Source organism: Sceloporus occidentalis, unplaced genomic scaffold, assembly GCF_023333645.1.
Source record: "Sceloporus occidentalis isolate IW3139 unplaced genomic scaffold, rSceOcc1.0.p SCAF_3, whole genome shotgun sequence".
Classification (NCBI taxonomy): domain Eukaryota; kingdom Metazoa; phylum Chordata; class Lepidosauria; order Squamata; family Phrynosomatidae; genus Sceloporus; species Sceloporus occidentalis.
The window spans coordinates 21,639,004-21,661,426 of NW_028316983.1; the positions used below are offsets into that span (position 1 = coordinate 21,639,004).

Here is a 22,423-nt window from a genome sequence, read left to right on the forward strand (position 1 = left end):
TTTAAAAAATAGAAAATAGAATAAATAACATTGAGAGTAAAATAAATGATGTGATTCTTGTTAACTGCCATCAAGTGGGCTTTGACTTATGGTGACCCTGATTGGGTTTTTTTTTAAAAAAAAAATATTCTAATCATGGCCTAGAATCAAAATGAGCATAGGCTAAGCAAATGCATATGGTTTCAAAATTGGAGGAGGGAGGACTAGACAAGAAAAGGTTCAAGAACAGCCCCAGGGAAAACAATGTAGTCTTGCAGGAAATGCCCAAAGGGCCAAAAGACAAATTACTGTTCTAACAGGGGGGAAATTTTTTATTAGTGAGAAAAGAAAAACCCTGCGTCTGTTTTTCAGTTTAAACTAGATAGTGGGCATGTAAATGTCTGATGAAATAATAATAATAATAATAATAATAATAATAATAATAATAATATATAAAAATTGAATAAAATTTATTATTATTTTTTAAAAAGATGCATTATAATAGAGGATTTTGGTTTTGTTTTGGGTTTTTCAGTTTTTGCTTCTTTTTTTAAACACCTTTTCCATTAAACATTCTGAGAAGCTGAGAATCCTATATGGGTTAAAATTGTAAAATTGTACCATCCCCCCCCCCCAAACCAGAATTGGAGAATTGTAGAAATCCTTTTTCTTGTGGTTAATTTTTATCAAGTCAGCTTTGACCTATGGGTCATGCATGGATCACCGTAAATCAAAATTGACTTGATGACAATTTACGACAACATAAAGGATTCCTTCTATCCCCAGTAAATTAATAAATTCTTAATAATTACCCCCGTCCCACTCATGACACTTTCATGTAAGGAGAGGTTAGCCTAGGAGTGGTCAGTTGTGGCAAGTTTGGGAGCCAGGAGAGCCAGTGTGGTTTGACCATTGGACTATGAATCTGGAGAACAGGGTTTGAAATCATGCTTGAGAAAAAAAAAATGAGCCACTCCCCGGTTTTCTTGAATCAGGAGTAACCTCAACTGTCCATATGGCCAGCTCTCAAGTTGGGCCAAACACCCACAGATAGTCCATACCACACGATGTCAAGTTGTGTTGCTCCATTTGGCTTTTTTGCACCAACCACCTGTGACTGCCAATTATCTACCTCATTCCACCCAGCTGCCATCCCATTGGATGCCTTGCGTAACCAGCTGTATGACCAGCCATACAGTCGCACAAGCAATACACTGCCTGTACAGAGCATTGGTGCACCCAGTGACACATTGGCAAAGGACAATCATGGAGGTTCCCCATACATTCCCCCTTCATCCCCTTCAGCCCGTGTCCTCCTATTGGACTGTGTAGTTTGTTTATGTTTTATTACATCATTTGCATTATTGCCATATTTTTCATAATCTTGCTTCATGGGGCATGTAATGGGTTGATGATGCAATGGATCATTGGTACATTTGGCCATTCATTCACCTGTATGCTCAACAAACGAAAAGAACCATATAGTGAGCAATGGCGCCAGTGGATGCATCTCACTGGGTCCAGGGCGCATGTTCCAGACTGCTTCCATAAGTTGCCTGAGTCTTCCCATTCCTTCACTCACATTGTCCTATTTATATGCCAGTGTGATAAAGCAAATGGGCATTAGTTTGATCTAATTTTTGCCCCAGAGCACAGCTTCATCCTGGGCTCCTCCTTTTTCAACCTTGTGCATTGTATAAATGGTTAGTGTTCAAGTTGGGTTCAAGCCACTTCTTTTTGTCAGTGTGGACAACGCTTGGGTGACCTTGGGCAAATCACATTCTCTTCATCTCAGAGACAGGCAAGGTCAAACTCACTTTGAACAAATCTTGCCAAAAACATAATGTGATAGGTTTACCTTAGGGTCATCATAAATCAGAAATGACTTGAAGGCACACAAAAATGACAATGCATGAGAGACCTTCAAGGCCGCAACAGTGCAGCTCAGGAGATAGGCAACTGTGTTTTGTTCTGACTCTGACTGATTGCACCAGAACCTCAGCCTCAAGTCTCACAAGAAGAGGGTTTCTCACAAGAGTTCTAGGCTTCTTTCTGCCTCGCATGTGCTGGTCAGTCTTGAGCCAACTGTTCAATATTGGTACATGAAGGACTGTTGAATATTAGGAAATTTGGCAACCCAAAAAGCCCAGGCCCCCGCTTCCCTGGAAGCCAAGAATTTAGAAATAAGCAGCTCAGAGCTGGCAAGTGTCTCTTTCCATGGGTCACTGCAATTGCTTCTGCCTTCCCTCATAGAGAATTTATGATTAAGAGGGAACTGCAAACACAAACATAACAAGCACCCAAAGAATTCTTGCCTAGAAGGTTAAATATAGCTCCCTACACATGGCGCTTGACTCTATATTCCTGATGTTTAATACAGAGTGTGACTTAGGGTTTGAGCAGATGAGTAGGAAAAAGTGGCTTCATCCTACATTATCTGAAACCCTGCTGTCTGCACCATTTGCATCAAAGGCAACCCGAACACCCACGGGTTGTCTGCACAGCACAATGTCAAGCCTAAGAGTGTCAAGCCGTGCCATGCGATTATTATTTTTTTGCCACCTGCCCACCATGCATGCACAACATCACACAAACACACCACCAGCAACCTCCAATTACTTCCCTTTTCCCGACCAGATGCCATTCCATTAGAACCTGCCCATATGATTGTATCACATATGGTGGTCGTGTTCTAAAACAAAACAATTTTGGCATACAATACACAGAATATTGCAAGAAATATTCAAAATAAAATTTCCAGTGGTACCAGAGTTATATTTACTAAACATGACCTCCTTTTTAGGATTAGAAACAGAAAAGAAATATTGGAGAGTGACCTTATACTCTATAACAGCAGCCAGATTATTGTTAGCTAAAAATTGGAAAATAGAAGATATACCTAATACAGATGATTGGCTACAAAAAATCTGGGAATTAAGAGAAATGGAGAAGTTGACAACATTAATACATAACAAAAAGAAAGGAAGGAAGGGAATAGGAGCCTTTAGAGGAATATGTGAGTAAGAAATGTAATATTAACATATGTGATACTAGTATACTGTATAACAAAATATCATAATATATAAAGGATAAGTGACAGGATAAGATAAATGATTAAGAAAGTTTAAGGAAATAAAACAGTAAAATAAATACATAGTCGGAAAATATATAAATATGCAAAGAATAATCATTACTAGAAAAAAATACACACACACACACACACACACATACAGTATGTTGGAACAAATGATTATTGAAAATGACAAAAGTGATTGCAAGGGAATTAAAATAGATATGTATCTTATTTTCTGCTCTTTATATCTTGACGGGAAATCAAACTAGTAGATGTAAAACAGAGTAAAAGTAATAACACAAAAAGCATGGATGCTTGTACAATTGTCAAGTTAATTTATTTTAATATCAATAAAGATATTTTTTAAAAAAATATAAAAGAACCTGCCCATATGATTGGCCACACTGTTGCACATGCAATGCAATGCCTATACAGTAAGTACATCAGTGTGCCCAGTGACAAGGACAATCATGGAGAGCCTCCTTCTTCCCATGTCCCCCTGTTGCTCTGGTTGTGTGCATTATACAGTCAGACATTCACATTCACAGGGATAAAAGTGAAAAAACCAGAAATATGTTAGCCTTCCCTAAACATGAATGATAAAGAGTCTTCTCCCACCAAAAGCACCACCCATAACTCTCTTTGCAACATTGAAACATATGCATAGCCTTGCCCACATTTCCAAAGTGCTTCCACTTTCACTCTAATGTTAGCCACCAAGGCTGCAAAGAATCATAGAATCATAGAGTTGGAAGAGACCGCAAGGGCCATCCAGTCCAACCCCCTGCCATGCAGGAAATCCAAATCAAAGCATCCCTGACAGATGGCCATCCAGCCTCCGTTTGAAGACCTCCAAGGAGGGAGACTCCACTACACTCCGAGGGAGTGTGTTCCACTGTCAAACAGCCCTTACTGTCAGGAAGTTCCTCCTAATGTTGAGGTGGAATCTCTTTTCCTGCAGCTTGCATCCATTGCTCCGGGTCCTAGTCTCTGGAGCAGCAGAAAACAAGCTTGCTCCCTCCTAAATATGAAAGGATCCACCTTCTCTCCTCCTCCTCCCCCTTCCTCCCAGCCAGACAAAAGTAACACCTTATCTTCCCCACTTTGACAAACTTTACATTTTCCTCATTTCAAAAGTCTTTCCATTCTAAGTCTGATGTTTGCAGCCATCACCACAAAAGGAAGGTACAGTGTTGATTTTGTCTGGCCGGGGAAGAAGCTGGATCCACCTGGGGAGGATTGCAAACATGGAATTCAAAGGGAATGTCTTTGGGAATGAGGAGAATGCAGTGTTGGCTGGGAGGAAGGGTGAGGAGGAGTGGGTGAAGAGCTTGACCTTGGCCCAAAACACACCACAGAAATAATCCAGTTTAAGACTGTTTTAACTGCCCTGGCTCAATGCTAAGGAATTCTCAGAACTGTAATTCTGTGAGACATTTAGCCTTCTCTGTCAGAGAGCTCTGGTGCCACAATGAACTACAATTCCCAGGATTCCCTACCACTGAGCCAGGGCAGTTAAAACGGTCTCAAACTGGATTATTTCTGTATTGCATTTCGGACCCTTGTTAAGGAGCAGCTACAAAGTCATGAATAGTCAAAAACACAAACGTTAAACCTGTGAATGTGGAGAGCCAACTGTTACATCTATTGCATTATTGGCAATCACCTTTTTGCTTTCTTGCATTGCTGGTGCTGCCAATGGAGCTTATCACACGATGGTTTTTGCATTTCCAATCCGAAGCTATTCAGGGCCCAACCATGTGAATTCACATTTTAACGTGATAGATTATCACACGTGGTTGCTTTCTATGAGGAGTCATTCCAAGCTAGATCCAAAGTCAATCCAAAGTGACTCCTGATGTAGGTGAATTCAGTGAATTAGCAAATTCACAAATTTTATCCGAGGTCAATTCAAATCCAGTTCAAATTGGTCTTGGTGTGGAATGCAACTTTGCTTCAGTCCTGGTACACACACCCCTCAACCTCCAAAGTGCCACATTTCCCATGATGCAGTGCTGCGATTTTGCTCCATTTGCTTCCGGTACTCCTTAAAGAATGGAGGCTGCATTCGGATGTGGCCAGGAGGGATGGCAAGAATGGAGGCTGCATTTGAATGTGGCTGGGAGGAATAACAGGAATGATTCATGTGAGACTAGAGGCAGGGTACCCAAAGGAGAACAAGGCACTGCAAAATAATAATAATAATATTTTGCAGTGCCTTGTTCTCCTTTGGGTACCCTGCCTCAAGCCTCTGAGGAGAGGCAGGAAATAAATTTATTATTATTATTATTATTATTATTAAGTATGGGAAGAACGGAGGCTTCATTCGGATGTGGCTGGGAGGGATGACACTAACGATTCACGTGAGGCTAGCATTCATGCGAAACAGGAAACAAGAAGTGCCCCCCTTCTTCACCCCAGAAGCGTAAAAGTTCTCGATGTATTCAGAGCCCCACTGAGCATGGGCAAGGGTACCAATTCGAATTGGTGAATCCGCATGGTGTGATAATTTATTTTGCACTCGCTCCGTTTTGCGTCAGAAATGACCACATTTTCATTCTTCACATTTGATAATCACATGAATTGCCTTGGATTCAAATTGATTCTGTTTCCCCTTCCCTTTGGAATGGCTTTGGACTGGAATTCCAATTTCACATGTGATAAGGGCCAATGCGCAATTTGTGCCTTGAGTCTGAGTATCCCAGCTTTTTTTTGCTCCATTTTTAACCCCAGAGTGTGGCTTCCTTTCAGTTCTCAACTGCTTTTGCATCATAAACCCCTAAACCCTAAACCCCCCTTCAAAGCAGCTAGAAGCCAGTTTAGAGAATGATAGTATTTGAGTTCACTGTATAAATGTCTGGATTTTCAAGCTCAAAACCCATTTTCTCTTCCAGCTTTCAAACTTCTGTATAATGTTTTGAAATATGTAGTTGTGGAAGTAAGCATTATATTCTGAGAAAAGCAGACCCTGGAGTTTTCTTTCCTCATTAAAATATATGTATGTATTATATTTCCCCCGTATTAAACAAAATATTAATTTCCCTTCTCACCATTTGGGCATTCCCTGCAAGATTACATTCATGGTGTTATTATGGACATAATTTGTAATGACGTTAACTAGCAAATATTCATGACTGAGGGACTGCATTGATCTTAGTCTGAATTCAGAGGCTGAACAGACAGACGTTTAATGCCAGCCTTGGGGAAGACTGGGGTGTGGCAGCCACACTATGCATGCCCTGACTCCATTCCCAAGCTACTGTCCCACCGCCCGATTGACCACACAGTAGGAAGTGTTACAGCACTCCTTTGGTGTGGCATTCAGATGACACACACGAAAAGAAGTGTTAGAAAGTGCCGCAAAGCCATCCTTTTTCCAGCTCCAAAAGAATCAGCATTTTGTTGTTCTTTTTAGGGCCAAAAAAACACAGGATCAGGGCCGCGGCATGTAGTAGCTGTGGCCCTGATCCAGTGAGGAAAGGGGTGGCAGAACACCACTCCAAAGGGGTGGTATGTTTAGCCCCTTATTTTATTTATTCATTTTATATTCCACCCTTCTCACAATATAGTATTTAAGGCAGCTGACAAGGCAGATTTTAAAAAATACAGCTTCAACCAACCATCATATTAAAAATAAAAACAATTCAGCTATTATGTTAAAATGCAGCTGCTCTAGGCATCAGTTGTATCTGATGATCACAGTAGTGTTATTTCCAGTTGGATATTCAGTACCCCCTGAACTGGTACTGCCACTGTCCATGATTGGCTAAAACATCAGGAAGCATCAAGGAAATAGGTCTGCAGGGACATACAGGATCCTCAGCAAGAAACAGCAGTGAATGACTTGAAACCACTTAATGTTTCATCTCCAAGATCAGGTACTAGCCTGTTCCAAAGCTTATCCTCAAATTGCCTCTTTAAATAGGATATTGAGGATGCAGGAAGGAAGTCACTATGGAATGTCCAAGTCTAAGCTGCTCACAGTCTATATATAAATAAGATCTCCTCTCCCTGGGATTTTTCTTCATGTTACAATCAATGGCAAAAGGTAGTGTTATTTCTGAATGCAAGAACATATGTAGTAAATGAATATGGTGTCTTATGTACAAAATCCTCAGGAGATCTGAAGGTCTAGTAAGAAAAGTGCATAAGAAGAACCAAAAGGATCTTCCTATGTTTAGACTCAAACACTGGAAGGTGAGTTAAGGATGTTTATTTTACAAATAGTAAAATTCCAAGTGCACAGGTCAGAAGTATGCAATCACACGGGTGAGACAAAACAACAATAAATAGTACAGAAATTCATCTGACACATTGATAACAAGAAGCAATGAGCTTGATCTTCCACATTCAAAGTCTAAGTACATAGAGGATAATCTGTCATTTATATTATACCATTTCCTGATGTGACTAAATTTCCTCCAAGTTCACCATGCAATAAGGATATGTAGCAAGAGCACTGTCTAAACTATTTGGGAGCAAAGCTACAATGTGAATTTTATGCAAAGCTACTTGAGATATGGAAGATCTTCTGACAGGGTTTTCTTTTTCAACTTGAAAGTAGCAGCACAACACCTGAATTGGAATGATATGTTGATACCCTTCCTCCCATGTCATTCACAACTGAAATCCCTCAGAGCCCAAATAACTAAACTGATAGGTCATCCTTTAGACATTTCATGAGAGGAAATGATTGCCTGAAAAAGACTTAGTGAAGTGGAAGGCAGTAGGAAAATAGGGAGACTGCAATGCAGATGGATTGATCCAAAGAAGTCACAAAATGTAATCTGCAACATATGAGTACAGCAGGTGATGTCCAAGTTTCTTGGATACTGTCACAATTTGGCAGGGACAATCTTGACTAATTTGCTATTGATCCACTTTTTCAGCTGATGTTAAAGAAAAAAACACTCATGTTTCTCTCTCCTCTTCCCACTTTCCCTTTTTCCTTGGCTTACTTCACCTGTTGCAAACTGAGTGCAAAGTGCAAAATGTATTTTGTATTCATTTAACTCAGCATGAATGAATTGACAGAAGGGGGTGGAATCTTGCCATATATGTCCAGATTTTTAGCCATGAAATGTTGGAGGTTATGTCATAAATCAAAGTTGATAAACAGTGAGTGGGGTGAATGATTCAATAACATTAAACACAGCCCTGAGCTTTACAAGACTTGAGCAGGGCTATTGACAACTGGGGCTTCACGGAGGTCTCTCATCCATAGAGTTGGCCTAAGTCAAAGCTGACTTTATGGCAAATAACAATAAATGTACTTCAGTTTGTTTCAAACACAGCTAATAATAGCTGTAGGAGAGTTTCAGTTGGGGACACAATGAAAGAAGAAAGAGTCAATCACCCTCTTCTCCCAGAGCTGATCTGCCAATAGAATTTTTCCTATTACAACATAATTGCTATTAAGCCTTTAAAACATTTATTTATATTTTATTGATTTTTTTTCTTTGTTAAACAATGGGAAGTGGAGAAAACAAGAGACAAAAGAGAGGATGGCAAGGATTCCTGAGTTAACACTAATAGAAAACAAGTGAATGTTTGTTTGTATTAATCACCTATTACAAAATACAGTAAACACAATAAATTAAGCATACAACTCTGTGTGTACAATCTAAACCTGCATAGATAACTGGGAGCTTTTCTGTGTAATATGATGCTTATATATATGTAGAGAAGCTAGCAAGATCATCAGACCATCTCAGGATCCACCAATTGAACCCAACCCATGGTCAAGATGCACTGCAAAGGCCAGCCAAATATTATTAATATTATTATTGTTTATTTATATATTATTGTTTATTTATATAATGCCATCCATGTACATGGCATTTTACAAACATGGAGAATAAAACATTTATAACTATTCCAATAATAACAAATACAATACTAAATGCAAAACTAAACACACAGAGACACACAAAATTCAGAATAAAACAAAGTACAGATAATCAAACAGCCCCAAAAAGGCAGCCTCCAGCCACCCCTTCTTTAGCCGGATTGGGGCCATGGCAACTGCATGCCACGGCTTCGATCCGGCCTTTCGAAGGTGAGAGAAGGAGCCACAAAAAGTGGCCCTCTTCAGACTGGCCATTAAAGCTGGCCTGGGGGCAGAGTTGGGATGTCACGTCCAGATGACGCATGCTCTGACTCTACTGCCAGGGTGTCATGGCACTCCTCCGGCACTGCATCCCTATGACGCAGCACTGAAGGAGCACTGCTAAGCTGCAGCATCGTGGTTATGGTGCCCTGGAAAGGCCGGATTGGGACTGCAGCATGCGATTGTCATGGCCCAGATCCAGCTAGGAAAGGGGCAGCATCACGCCGCCCCTTCAGGGTGGTCTGTCAAGCCCTAAACGGATCCTTTTTTGCATCCTGGAAAGGGTATGATCGATGCAGCACAGCAGCTATATGGCACTCCTTCAGCACTGCTTCGTATGGACACAGCACAGGAGCGCTGTGATGCCGTGCACCGTGTGGAGCAGTGTGCAGTGTCATGGCGCCCTGGAGTGGAGCCAAGGTGTGCGTCATGGAGACACTATGTCCCAACTCTGTTACCCAACCAGCTCAAAGTGCCAATCTGTACAGGGCCTCCAGTCATAGAACAAAAGAAAAAAAAGCATCCTAAACTAGTGGTGGAAATTGAGATGTTCTTGATCCTTTAGATGATGTTGTTGGCGGGGCCACCAAGATTGAGCTCAGGCACTGGTGATTTTTTGAGGGGTGGGCAGTCCAGCTGTGTACCAGCAGCAGATCTGTGCAACGGGGCTGGGATGGTGGTTTTGGGCCAAGTACAAAAAAGGCTTCTGACTATGCATTTCCATCCCTGGGAGATGGAAAGGGATACCAGAGACTTGCTGCCCTCTTCGGGTCTATTTATACTGCAAAAATAAGCAGTTTCCAGTGGGCATATCCATCTGACCTGCTTTAGCTGAAGAATCCCACCCGGTCTGATAATATGGAAAAACAGATTAATCAGATGCGTTGTTTCCCTTATTTCAACACCTTGGCTGACTAGTATTGTTTGTACTGTATTTTGTTGCTATATAATGTTGCTTTTAATTTGTTGTTTTTAACCTGTTGTGTATTTTGTAAACTGTACTGATGATATTGATGTGATCCCGCCTCGATCCGCAGGGAGAGGCGGGAAATAGAAAAATAAAATTATTATTATTATTTGTACCACATTAATTGCTATGACTCAGTGCTACGGGTTTCTGGGATTTGTAGTTTTGACAGCTTCCCTGTCAGAAAGGTCTGGTGCCCCACCAAATTACAAATAGAGTTCCATAGCATTGGGCCATGGCAGTTAAACTGGTGCCAAACTGCTTTATGTCTACTGTTTAGCATCAATCTTACTGGTCCTGCCTGAAGCAGTCCTTGGAGGCAAGGAAGGGAGCAGTAAGACAGGGGACAAGCAAGGCAGATGTTTGGTTTAACAGCCATGGGGAAAAGAGGGTAAGATCACAAGCACGTGGAACAATCTGCTTTGTTGGCTTGTTCAGGCCACTTCACTTGGGCACTGTGGAAGCAAATCCCAAGGAGTCAATCTTCCTTTTTCTGATTCTCCCAGCAGTCATTTTAAGCCCCTGGCAGACTGGCTAATTTCATATTGTTCTTATTTTCTTCAGAATTCACTGATTTTACAGGGAATGTCAAAAGCAATTGACAATCGTACTAATGAAATAGACAAACACATATGCAAAGTAGCTGGGGCCCCACGTCTGCTTCTGGTCTACTCAGCCCCAGTAATTTGTACTGGCTTCCTCTTATCAGCCCCTGAATAACCAACAGTTTGTTATCCTATCATATCTTCCAAAATCAAAAGCTCAGGAAGCTTCTTCCTTCTGCCTAACAGAAGCAAGCCCTTGTCCACTATGCAATTGATAGGGAAAACTTATCTTTCCTGTAGGGACAAATCAAGTCTTTTATCAACCTAAGTTACTAATCCATAATTCATTTTCATTGCCATTTCCTCAGCTCTCAAAGAATATTTAATTATTTAAAGAATTTGTTTTGTTTTGTTTTTAAGAAAAAGTGCTTTGGCTGTTACATTACATGCCAAGACAACATAAATAATACTAACAATATTAGTAGTGATTTTGTTTTTGTTGAGTGCCTTCAAGTTGTTTCCAACTAATGGCGATCCTAAGGCAAACTTATCATGGAGGTTTCTGGGGCTGAGAGGGTGTGACTCATCCAAGGTCACACAGCAGATATTCATGGTTGAGTGGGGAATCAAACTTCATTCTTCAGAGTCCTACTTCTATACCCAAACCACTATGCCATGCTGGCTCTCAATAGCTGTAATAAACTATGTTAATATTAAAATGCCTATATAATAAATAAATAACAACAACTGATAAATATAAGCATTTATTATTGAAATAACAGTAAATAATATCAAATCTTGTCCTGTGAAACCTAAGATGGATTTTTTTTAAAAAAAATAGAATGTGGTGGTTTAGCATTGTGACACAATATTTTTACTCCAAACATGTCTTCTCTGAAAGGAGGAGGGTGAGATAGTAATGCTGCTATGACAACAATTATTTTTTATTCAATAAATACAGTTGTCACTTATAAAAAGCATACTAAACTGCAATTTTGCTAAGAGTAAATAACCCAAATCAGATTTTCAAATTAACCCTCATCTGTCAAGGGAATACTTTAATTCTGTTTCCTCTCTTTGGAGTGAAGACTTGCATATATATTTTTTCTTCAGCTACTTCAGATGTTTAGCACTATTCATGAAGTATATCTGATGTCATGTTCTGTCTTGCCTTGAAACATGCAGCCAGGTCCATTTCATTATGCTGGCAGGCTACTAAGTGTGAAAGCCTAGGTTATAATTCCATCCAAGTATAATGTGGCATTCTATTTAGGTTGCCTTAAGTGGTTCTTAACCTTTTCTTTACCAAGGACCTCCTTTAAATTTTTATTGTTGCTGTAGACCCCCAAGTCTTAACTCATCATCATCATCATCATCATCATCATCATCATCATCATCATCATCTAATACCAGAACACTGAATCATTAACAATTATACCATCCATTAAACCTTCCCTCAAAAGCACTGGAGGTGGAGGAAAGACTTTTCTTTTGCTTCTTCTTCCCATTTTGCAGCTAGAGTGGATTGAACTGCAATACATAGGCCCAACCATGTCCTCAGAAGACCAACTGTGAAGACATTGCAGCCCTTGCGGGTCCATGGACCATGGGGTAAAAACCACTATCTTAAGTTGTTCCAGCTTACCTTTATGTAAACGGATAGACAGGGAGGACTAACCAAGTAAGGCTGAATACATGACTGACAGGTCAAAAGCATACATAAATTTGTAAATGTGGATTTTAACATGTAGCCGCTTTGATTGTCTTGTCACAGAAAAGCGGGATATAAATAAAAGTTTTATTATTATTATTTATACAATCACATACATGAAATGAAATTCAGCAATTATAGTGCCATTGGTCACACCAATATGAATGTCTCACAATGACATACATGCATTGGGAAAGAGACATGACAATGTGTGGGCAATAAAGTACATAACCAGAAGGTATTTCTCAGCTCCCACAGTGAGGCATAATGCTTCAAGAAGACCTGGTGTGCTTCCAGGCAGGAAGCTCATACTGCACATAACCAAAAGGTATTGTGCTGCTTTTCCATCTTTCCCCCTTAATAAGTTTTCTCTCATATTTTTTTTAAAGAAAGAAAAGAAAAGGAGAAACAATAGTAAAACAGAGGTGGACCATAGCTGAAGACAATAACATCTGGAACTCCCGCAAGCATCTATGAATGAGGTATTGCGTTTGCAGTGGATCTGTGTGAAATCATTTGGCCTATTAGGATTTACTGTTCAGTCCAACCAGGGAGACTTCTCTAGCTCATGTAGATTCAGTTTTCATCCTGACCAAATTGTCCCTTTTTAAAAATTTTCTCCATCTCTTTCCTTCAAACAAATAAAATAAAAATTGAAAGTCAGGGTTTTAAGGTCCATCATGCCCTTCATGATGCTGCTCCCACTGAAATACTTTTGCTGAAATCATGTTGCCACAGAACATGGTCAGAGAATTCCTACCCCCATTTCCTAATAAGAAATCTCATTAAACTTCAGTGAGTTCACTCACAATTATAGATGACCTGTTTTGGATGGTATGTCACTCCCCTTGCAGGGCAGATGTGTAGTGTGGAAGTTCTCCTTGCTTCACAGCTATCACTGGAGGGCTGAGTGGCCTCATACGTGAAGAGTAGTTATTGCTACCAAAGATTGTTCTACCAATTAAACCATTCTGGTCCAGAAATGGTTGTATTCCACTAATCCATGCTCTTACAACTTGCCAATTTGACTACTGCAATGCATCCTACATGATGCTTTCCTTGAAGATGTTCCAGAGGCTTCAGCTCATGCAGAAGGTCATTGCCTGGGTGTTCCCAAAGTCAATGACAAAAGAAGATTTGATACTTGCTTTCAAATCTCTATTTGGTTGCAAATGCACCACCAGGCCTGATTGAACAGTATTGGTGTACCATATCCTCCAACTGTAGCAATTTGGCAGGTGTAATTTGGCAAGGAGCACTTTCTCAGTTACTTCTAAAATATCCCAGTTTTTCTCTCCTACTCCCATACTCCCCTTTTCTCCTCAGTTTACGTCAATTGCTGAAAACTGAGTTCTAGATTCCAAAAGTACTTTGCAGTGGGGAGAACAGTGCAATGCGGCAGCTAACAAGGCCAATGCGATTTTAGGCTGCATCAATAGAAGTATAGTGTCTAGATCAAGGAAAGTCATAGTGCCACTATATTCTGCTTTGGTCAGGCCCCACTTGGAATATTGTGTCCAGTTCTGGGCACCACAATTCAAAAAGGACATTGAGAAACTGGAGCGTGTCCAAAGGAGGGCGACTAAAATGGTGAAGGGTCTGGAAACCATGTCCTATGAGGAACAACTTAGGGAGCTGAGGATGTTTAGCCTGGAGAAAAGAAGGTTAAGAGGTGATACAATAGCCCTGTTTAAATATTTGAAGGGATGTCATATTGAGGAGGGAGCAAGCTTGTTTTCTGCTGCTCCAGAGACTAGGACCCGGAGCAATGGATGCAACCTGCAGGAAAAGAGATTCCACCTCAGCATTAGGAGGAACTTCCTGACAGTAAGGGCTGTTCGACAGTGGAACAAACTCCCTCGGAGTGTAGTGGAGTCTCCTTCCTTGGAGGTCTTCAAGCAGAGGCTGGATGGCCATCTGTCGGGGATGCTTTGATTGTGATTTCCTGCATGGCAGGGGGTTGGACTGGATGGCCCCTGTGGTCTCTTCCAACTCTATGATTCCATGATTCTATGAGAGGTGGAATCTTGTAATTCCTAGTAGGGTCTGGGAAAAGTAAACTGCCACATACTCTTCTAGCCAGTGCCTTCTTCCGCATTCATAACTGTTACCAGTTGGCCACGTGTCTGGGTTTTCATCTGTGAAATGTTGGAGAGTATGGTGTTTATTGTTTTTATGTGTCTTCAAGAGGTTTCTGACCTATGGCAACCCTAAGGCAAACCTATCACAGGGTTCACTGGAAGTGAGAGTGTGTAACTTGCTAAGGTGTAAAAAGTCCTAAATTGTTTATGCCCAACTTCTTAAATGACGTCCTCCACTAGTAACAGCTCACCCAGGTTAAGCTTCAATCAAGGAAGCTCTACTTATGTAGCAGGGTTTTCTCAATAGAACTCCCTTCCTCCCAAGATCTGGTTGTTCCACTTTTTGTGGCTCCTTTTCATGCCCTGGACAGGCCAGATCAGGGCTGTGGCCTCGGTTGCTGTGGCCCCAATCTGGCGTGAAAAGGGGCAGCTGCAGGCTGCTCCTTTGGAGCAGTCTGTTGAGCCCCATTGTCAATAAAGTAATTGTTCCTGAATCTGTTTTGGAATGGGGTTCTGATGTCCTTTTCTAAGACTAGCAAGATAACGTCAAGCTTTCCTTGCTATCCCTATACCTTATAAGGTAGTTCCTAAGGCAGTTATAACTATAGGGTAAGTGTACAAAATAAGAAAATAATGTGCAGAGCTGCATACCTTTGTAAAGACTGGCAGGAAATCTGTTAGTCACCCACACAGTAGGTTATTCTGCTCTCACCATGGTTAGTGTGGCGTTATCAGAGTCACTGTGAACCAAGAAAGTGTGCTGCAGCTACGTGGGGAGTAGCAGGTTTCCTACCTGTGTAGACAAGTCCTTATACAAGTTATAGGCTTCACATTTCTTGGTACAGAACTGTAATTTAGCATGCAGCACTCTGTCTTTTAGCACATATATCATGCTATATTCAACTTTACCTTTTTAAAAAGAAAAACAAACAATTGTCTTGAGTCTCAGCGTGTCATAGTGGCTTGAGTGTTGGACTACAATTCTTGAGACCAGAGAGCCCTGGTGGTGCAATGGTTAAATACCTGTACTTAGCCACTCACTCACAAACCACAAGATTGTTAGTTCAATATCAGCCAGGGACTCAGGGACGATTCACCCTGGCATCCTTCTGAGGTCACTAAAATGAGAATCCAGCTTGTTGGGGGCAATTAGCCTACACATTGTAAACAGTTTAGAGAATTCTCTGAAGATGCCAGCCACAGATGCTGGCGAAACGTCAGGAAGAAAATCTTCTAGAACATGGCCACATAGCCCGAAAAACCCACAAAAAACTATGGATGCCGGCCATGAAAGCCTTCGACTTCAGTTACCTACATGTCTATCCCAGCCAATTCAGTGGAATTTTATTTCTGAGTACAACATACCCACTATGATTTCACAGAGGAAAATCAGGACACATGCGGCTGAGCAACACCAGAGTGTGGTCAAGATAGCAAAAGTTACTAATAATGAAGAACATACAAACTAGGAGAGGTTGCAGCAATTTGCTTTTGCCTGAGCCTCCAGTGAAGAGCAAGATTCCAACACCACCCCTCCTTTCCTATCCCTCCTCCTGAGATAACGTAAGTACAAATTACTTTTGCACTTTGAATTACTTTTCACTGTTTGCAAATGTACAAATTATTTTGCAAGCAGTAGCATCATCTACTCACCAAATTGTGGATTCTGGGCTTTTAATTGTGCACATTTTGAAAAACCAACAAACCAAACAAAAGCACATAGTAGGAGAAAAAAAGAAAAAGCTGTTTCATGGCTCCCTAGCACACTCAGTCAACACAAGAACCACTCAGGTTTCACTGGCAGATGGGAATAGAGCTGGGCATGTTGCTTCATCTGGTCAGGACTCATTTTAAAAAGCATGGGGAGGGGGAGAATTAGGAAGGGAGTCCTGAAGACATACCTTCCAATATTTCACAGATGAAAATGGGGACATCTGTGGCCAAGCAACATAAGAGTGGTCAAGATGACAAATATTATTAATGAGAAAGTGCATATAAACTAGGAGAGGCTGCAGCAGTATGCTTTTGCCTGAAGCTACTGGGAAAGATAAGAATCTACCCACTGTTTTCTTCTCCCCTCTGCTGAGTGGAGTGCAAACTATTTTTGTATGTGTAATCTGCAGACAAAGGGGGAAAGTTGGAGGAGGAACAGAGGATTAACCAGGACTGGTTAGTATAGGTCAAACATCGAGGCATTCCTTCTGTTTTAGTGCTGTTAAACCATCTACTCCTTTCAACATACATGATGTTCCATGCCAAGTAACATCACATGAGCCTTCTAATCATAAAGGTTCTTCACTTTCACTGGGAAACAACATTTATGGACACACAGTGAAATGAAGATGTAATTCCCTTTCAGATCCTGCATTGTGTTTATATGTAATCTGTCCATGATGTTTTATTTATTAACAACTAATTGCTCTACAAGTTAATGAAAAACATATTATCACTTGCCTCCAGAGAAAGATAGCTATAAAACCATTACACACAGTGTCAAAATCTGTAATATCCAGAAGGGTAGTCATGTTAGCCTGTTGTGGGAAAATGAACAAAGCAGTTGTGGTGGCACTTTCAAAACTAACACACTGAATGTGGCATACAGTTTTGTCAGCCAGTCACTTTGTGAAACAGTATTTCTGTAAGTTTTTTTATACAAACCCTCCTGTTTCTTAACCTGTCACTTTTATTGCATTTGTATATCAACTATAAGCTGTACTTCCTATAAGCTGATTTTCAAAGAGTTTTGATTTGTGTGATCCCGTTTCCCAAAGCACACATATGCTTTCCATCTTTACTGCTGATTTCATGTTAAATCTATTCAAGTTTTAGTATGAATTTAAACACAAGGGTAAAACCTTCATTGTACTAGTTTAGTTGAAGCATGCTTAGTAATTCCACTTCCGAAAGGGTACCCCCTTCCTTGACAATAATGCCGAGTAGCTTTCAGAGATTCTAACAAACTAAGTATCACACTTATAGTTTAACAGATACTCGAAATATTCCTGAATCTGTCATTTTTTCTCTTGTCTGTGCATCAATATTTCCATAAACATATGGATGTACTAATTAAAGCTTCATTAATAAATGAAAAAACATGTTTCCTGGGGTAAAGGTCATGTTCTAGGTATGTCTGATAAGCAGATTCGCATTCTCAAAATATCAATATGTTTTTATATGAACAGAAAGCTTCAAAAGAATATCTATATGTTTTTATATGAACAGAAAGAATAGCTAAATTGCTCTGTACAGCAAAATTGCTTCAGTTCCTCTAAAGGTTTTCTAACAACCCATGAGGACCTCTATCTAACTCCATAAACTTTGAATTCTTGTTTAAAGCTGGCACGTTTCCCCTTAGATCTTGTGCAACATGTACTAAAATAATAATAATAATAATAATAATAATAATAATAATTTGTTTTATTTATATACCGCTATTCCAAATATCATAGCGGTGAACAGCAAGTAAGCTAATTAGCAAGTAAGCTAAATTGTGAGATCATTGCATCCTTGTAATGCCCATTTCATTATCTTGTTTCAAACACCTTAGATCTCATGCAGCATGTCCTTAAATAATGTAATCCTTGGAACATCCATCTCACTAGCTCACCTTAAACTCCTTAGAGCTTGAGCAACATGACCTTAAATAGTGAAATAATAACACTCTTGGAACACCCATCTCACTATCTTGTTTCAAATACCTTTCTCTGACATGACAGTACTGACCTGAACCATGACCCCAACAAAAGGAAACAGATCTACGCTGGAAGTTATGATAATTTAATATGAATACTTTTTAGTATTTTTAATTATAATCACAATGTATAGAGACTTTTAATCAGCAAAATAATGTTAACAACCTTTATTCCTTACATTTTCACAAAATTTCATCTTCCCAACTTCTACAGTACAGTTGGGAGCAGTGTATCTATGCATCTCAATTCTCACCCCATCTTTCAGATCACCTCTACAAGTCTGGCATCCTATAATGTAACTATGTATTGCATGAAGCACGATGTTACTTAGGAACTAATTCTAAGATAAGTCACTATATGAATATTCAAGAAGAGAGAGTAGTGATCCCATTCTACAGATGGAAAAATGAAGGCAGAGATACACTGAGTTGCCAGAATCTATCGAGTAAGTAAACTCATCAACAAAGTGAAGATTGAAGTCAGAACTCCCAGGACTCAGTTCAAGAGTATGTGTATGCACAGACAGACAGACAGACAGACAGACAGACAACAATGTACCATATAAACCACCACGGACCTAGAATAAAAATGTAGTGGCTCTGTAAATAAATAAAATAAATGCTGGAACATATAATGATAAGCAAAACAAGGTCAGTTGCATCTTACTGAATCCATGAAAGCTTATGCTAGAAATGCCCTGTCCCCAGTTAGTCTTGAAGATGCTACTGTATTCCTTTGTGTATGTATGATTCTTTTATTCCTTTTAAAAGGTGAATTAAGGCATCAGTATATATGGAAACAAGGGGTCAGTGAAACACCCAAATAAACATGTTCTAGGCACACATCTACCATATTATGAAAACTTCGCGAATACGTAACAGCTCACTCTTCTTTATAAGGGAAGTTCCATTGGGCTCATAACTGATTTTTACTCCAGTGCCCAAACTATTAAGAGTATGGTAGATCCGCAGGTTCAATTAGCACATCAAAACCCATGGTTTTTAAAAAGTATAGCAACACATGCATGATTGAGTCATTTTGGTATTGTGCCCACAAAAGTTGAGTCTACAAATGCTTTTAGATAATGTGGGCATCTCTCTATGTATGCTGCAAGAAAAGACATGTGCATGTGTGTGCACGCTCGTGTGTGCGCCTGTATCTATAATGGGTGATAACTTTTTAAAAAATAACTACCATGTAAAGATAATCATTCTCCCATAAACTGGTTGGTACCTTAATATTAAAATTGTCCAGAATTGTCATTCTGGTTACACAAATGGGCTGTAAGAAAAATTGGATGTACACTGCAACCAATATTTATTTCACATTCTTATTGCAAAATGATTTCTGCCAATGCTAATTAAGGCTGCAATCCTGTATCTTCTTAACTGGAATTAAAATCCATTCAATGCCATTGGATTTGCTTTTGTATGCCCCTATAATCTTGCACACACTCATCTGAGAGTAAGTCCCACTGAAGTCAACTAAGTTTATTTTGAGTCCACATGGGTAGGATTTGCACAATTAGCCTCTCTCATGGGAATACCACTATGACAGCACAGCCATATGAGTTAACCTACTGTCTCTGCCTGAAGGCTTATGCATATTGTTTATATAGTATTTTTTTTTTTAATTTGAAATATGAAATACTGTGTCTTTATCATTTGAGAGCATATATACAGAGGGACCTACTACCCTAAAGGCACCAGATCCTGTCTGATCTTGGAAGATATGCAGGGTGCAAACTTGATGGTGCAAACACATAAAAACGGGGGTAAAAATAACTGAAATGAGGGTAGGTAGGTTTGTCTTCATTTCTGAATGAATGTCCTAAGGATCCATCTACACATTTTGAAGGTGCCACAATACTTTTTATACCCATCCTGCCTAGATGTTATCTTGTATGGAACTGACTAAAGTGAAAAAGAGCTGCACAGGAGTGCAGAACTGAAACTTGAAGTCTACTTTGCAGTCAGACGCAAACTCCCTGACTTCACTTCTGAAATCATTGGAAAGTTTGTGGGCATCCAATCTGCTTGGAAAATGCTTGAAACAATCCTGTTCCTAGAATAGATTCCTCTCCTGACCTCACTCCCGCCTCACTGCAGCCACCACCAGACACCAAGGTCTATTTAGCAAAGAGCTCTTTGGTATTGAGAAGCTTGCTAGTTAAGACCTAGTTCCAGTCCCTGAAAAGTTATCATTGGTCCAAAACACACTGCAGAAATTATCCAGTTTGAGACTGCTGTAACTGCCCTGGATCACTGCTAGGGAATCCTGGGAATTGTAGTTTATTGTGGCACCAGAGCTCTCTAACAGAGAAGGCTAAATATCTTACAAAACCACAGTTCCCAGAATTCCCTAGCACTGAGCCAAGGCAGTTAAAGCACTCTCAAACTGGATTATTTCTGCAGTGTGTTTTGGACCCTTAAAGTCAGGGTGTTTTGTAAGGAGTTTAAAAATACTTAGAGAAAAGAAAGACTTGTTTTCTCAATAACATAAAGTTAATGTAAAGAAAGGAGAGAACTAATGAAACTGAATGATTAAGAAATGTACATATGTAGGAGAATGATATAAGTATTTGTGGAAGATCAAAACATTAACTTACCTGCTTCATATTTTGATGGAAGGAATATGGTTTGGAATAAGGCATAAATGATAGAAATGGCTTAAACCAATATGTGAAATCATAATGGTTTGAACCACGGAGGTGCTATAGTTAATTGGAATGCATATGACAAAGTTTTGTTTTAAGGCAATTTTATATATATATATATATATATATATATATTACCTTAAAACAAGATTTTGTTTTATATTATTGTTGTTACATTATTTTATATAGATTTTTATATATAGATCTACTTGATTTACATTTGTCTTCTACATTATCAATTCCATCTTTATCATTTATCTTCTATGTGTAACATCCATTACTTAGTGTCTCAACTAATTATTTTTATTATTTCATTCAAATATCCTTTTTAATAATAATTATTATTATTATAATTATAAATTAAAACCAGGGCGTTGGAGTATTGGACTACAACTCAGGAGACCAGGGTTCTGATGATCCATGCAACCTATTGGGTGACCTTGGGCAAGTCACACTCTCTCAGCCTCAGAGGATGGCAAGGGCAACACCCCCCCCCCCCCAGAAGAAACTTGCAAAGATGGATAAGTTTGCCTTAAGATCTCCATAAGTTGGAATGGACTTGAAGGCACACAACAACAACAGCAACGGCAAGGATCAACTTGTCACCCACCTCCTTCCTCAAAATGAATGAGGAAGGTTCTTCCCACTGCACAGTAAAGCTGTTTCTGTCTCTCCAACCCACATGGCATGGCAGTGGAGAGAAGATCTCCTTTTATTTTTTTGCAAAACAAATAAACCATCCTGGGGAGCAGAGGCTGTGAAGGGTCCCCCCAACAAGAGACAACAAAAGGAGGGGAGAGGGGAAATAAAATCATCACAATACTTACCCCTAAACGCCTGCTCCGGATCTTGACATAGCCTTGCTTCACGATGTCATTGAAATTGGAAGCCATTCCCCAGATGGGAAGGAAGAACAAGAGTTTCAGCCCAAGTTGAAGGCAGGCAATCCAGGAGGCTGCCTTGGACAGCTCCAAGGGCAATTCTGTTGGGCTGGGCTTTCAGATCATCGTTCAGATCATCCTTTCCACAACACACACACACACACACCCAGCAAATGTGCGACCACCACAACCCTCCCGATCGCCTGCAAGAAGAGTTGCTTCTTTGCAGGGGAGGAGAAAGGAAGAGACACGGTGCCCTGTTGGATCTAGAGGCTTGTGATGTTGTTCACAGCCACTCTCTGAAAGGGAAGTGACAGGCAAGGATCAGCTGACGGAAAAAGGAGGGAGGGAGGAACAAAGGCAGCTCGCAGCTGACTGGTTTCTGGCACCGGATCAGCCCCGAGTCTTCCCCACTATTTCCCTGCAGCCTGGATTTTTGCATTGCTTGCCTTCTATAGGGAATCAGAGGAGAGGTCAGGGGTCTGCCTTCCCTGGCAGGAAAGGAGGAGGGGAAGGGATGCACTTGTTTTGTTATGTGTGTGTGTCTTCAAGTAGTGGTAGTAATATTTATAAGTCCTTCCTGACTTAGGGCAACCTTATGGCAAACCTGTCCAGGCTGACCAGAGGTCCTCCTTTGCCCCAGGACATGTTCTCCATTTCAAACTTCTGTCCAGGTTCAGGAGGAAGCCCCCATGCCCTCCATGGCTAATAATAATAATAATAATAATA

The 22,423-nt window shown here is 40.1% G+C and overlaps 1 protein-coding gene across 3 annotated transcripts in view; it reads right to left on the reverse strand.

Moving 5' to 3' along the window:
- DOK5 (docking protein 5) overlaps positions 1–21,959 on the reverse strand; it is an 83,632-nt gene extending 61,673 nt beyond the window's left edge. For all 3 annotated transcript variants that reach the window (XM_089518498.1, XM_089518497.1, XM_089518496.1), the window contains exon 1: positions 21,641–21,959. In XM_089518498.1, coding sequence (XP_089374624.1) covers positions 21,641–21,706 — 66 coding nt within the window. In that variant the 5' untranslated portion in view covers positions 21,707–21,959. The remainder of the gene's footprint in view (positions 1–21,640) is intronic.
- Positions 21,960–22,423: the final 464 nt, after the last annotated feature.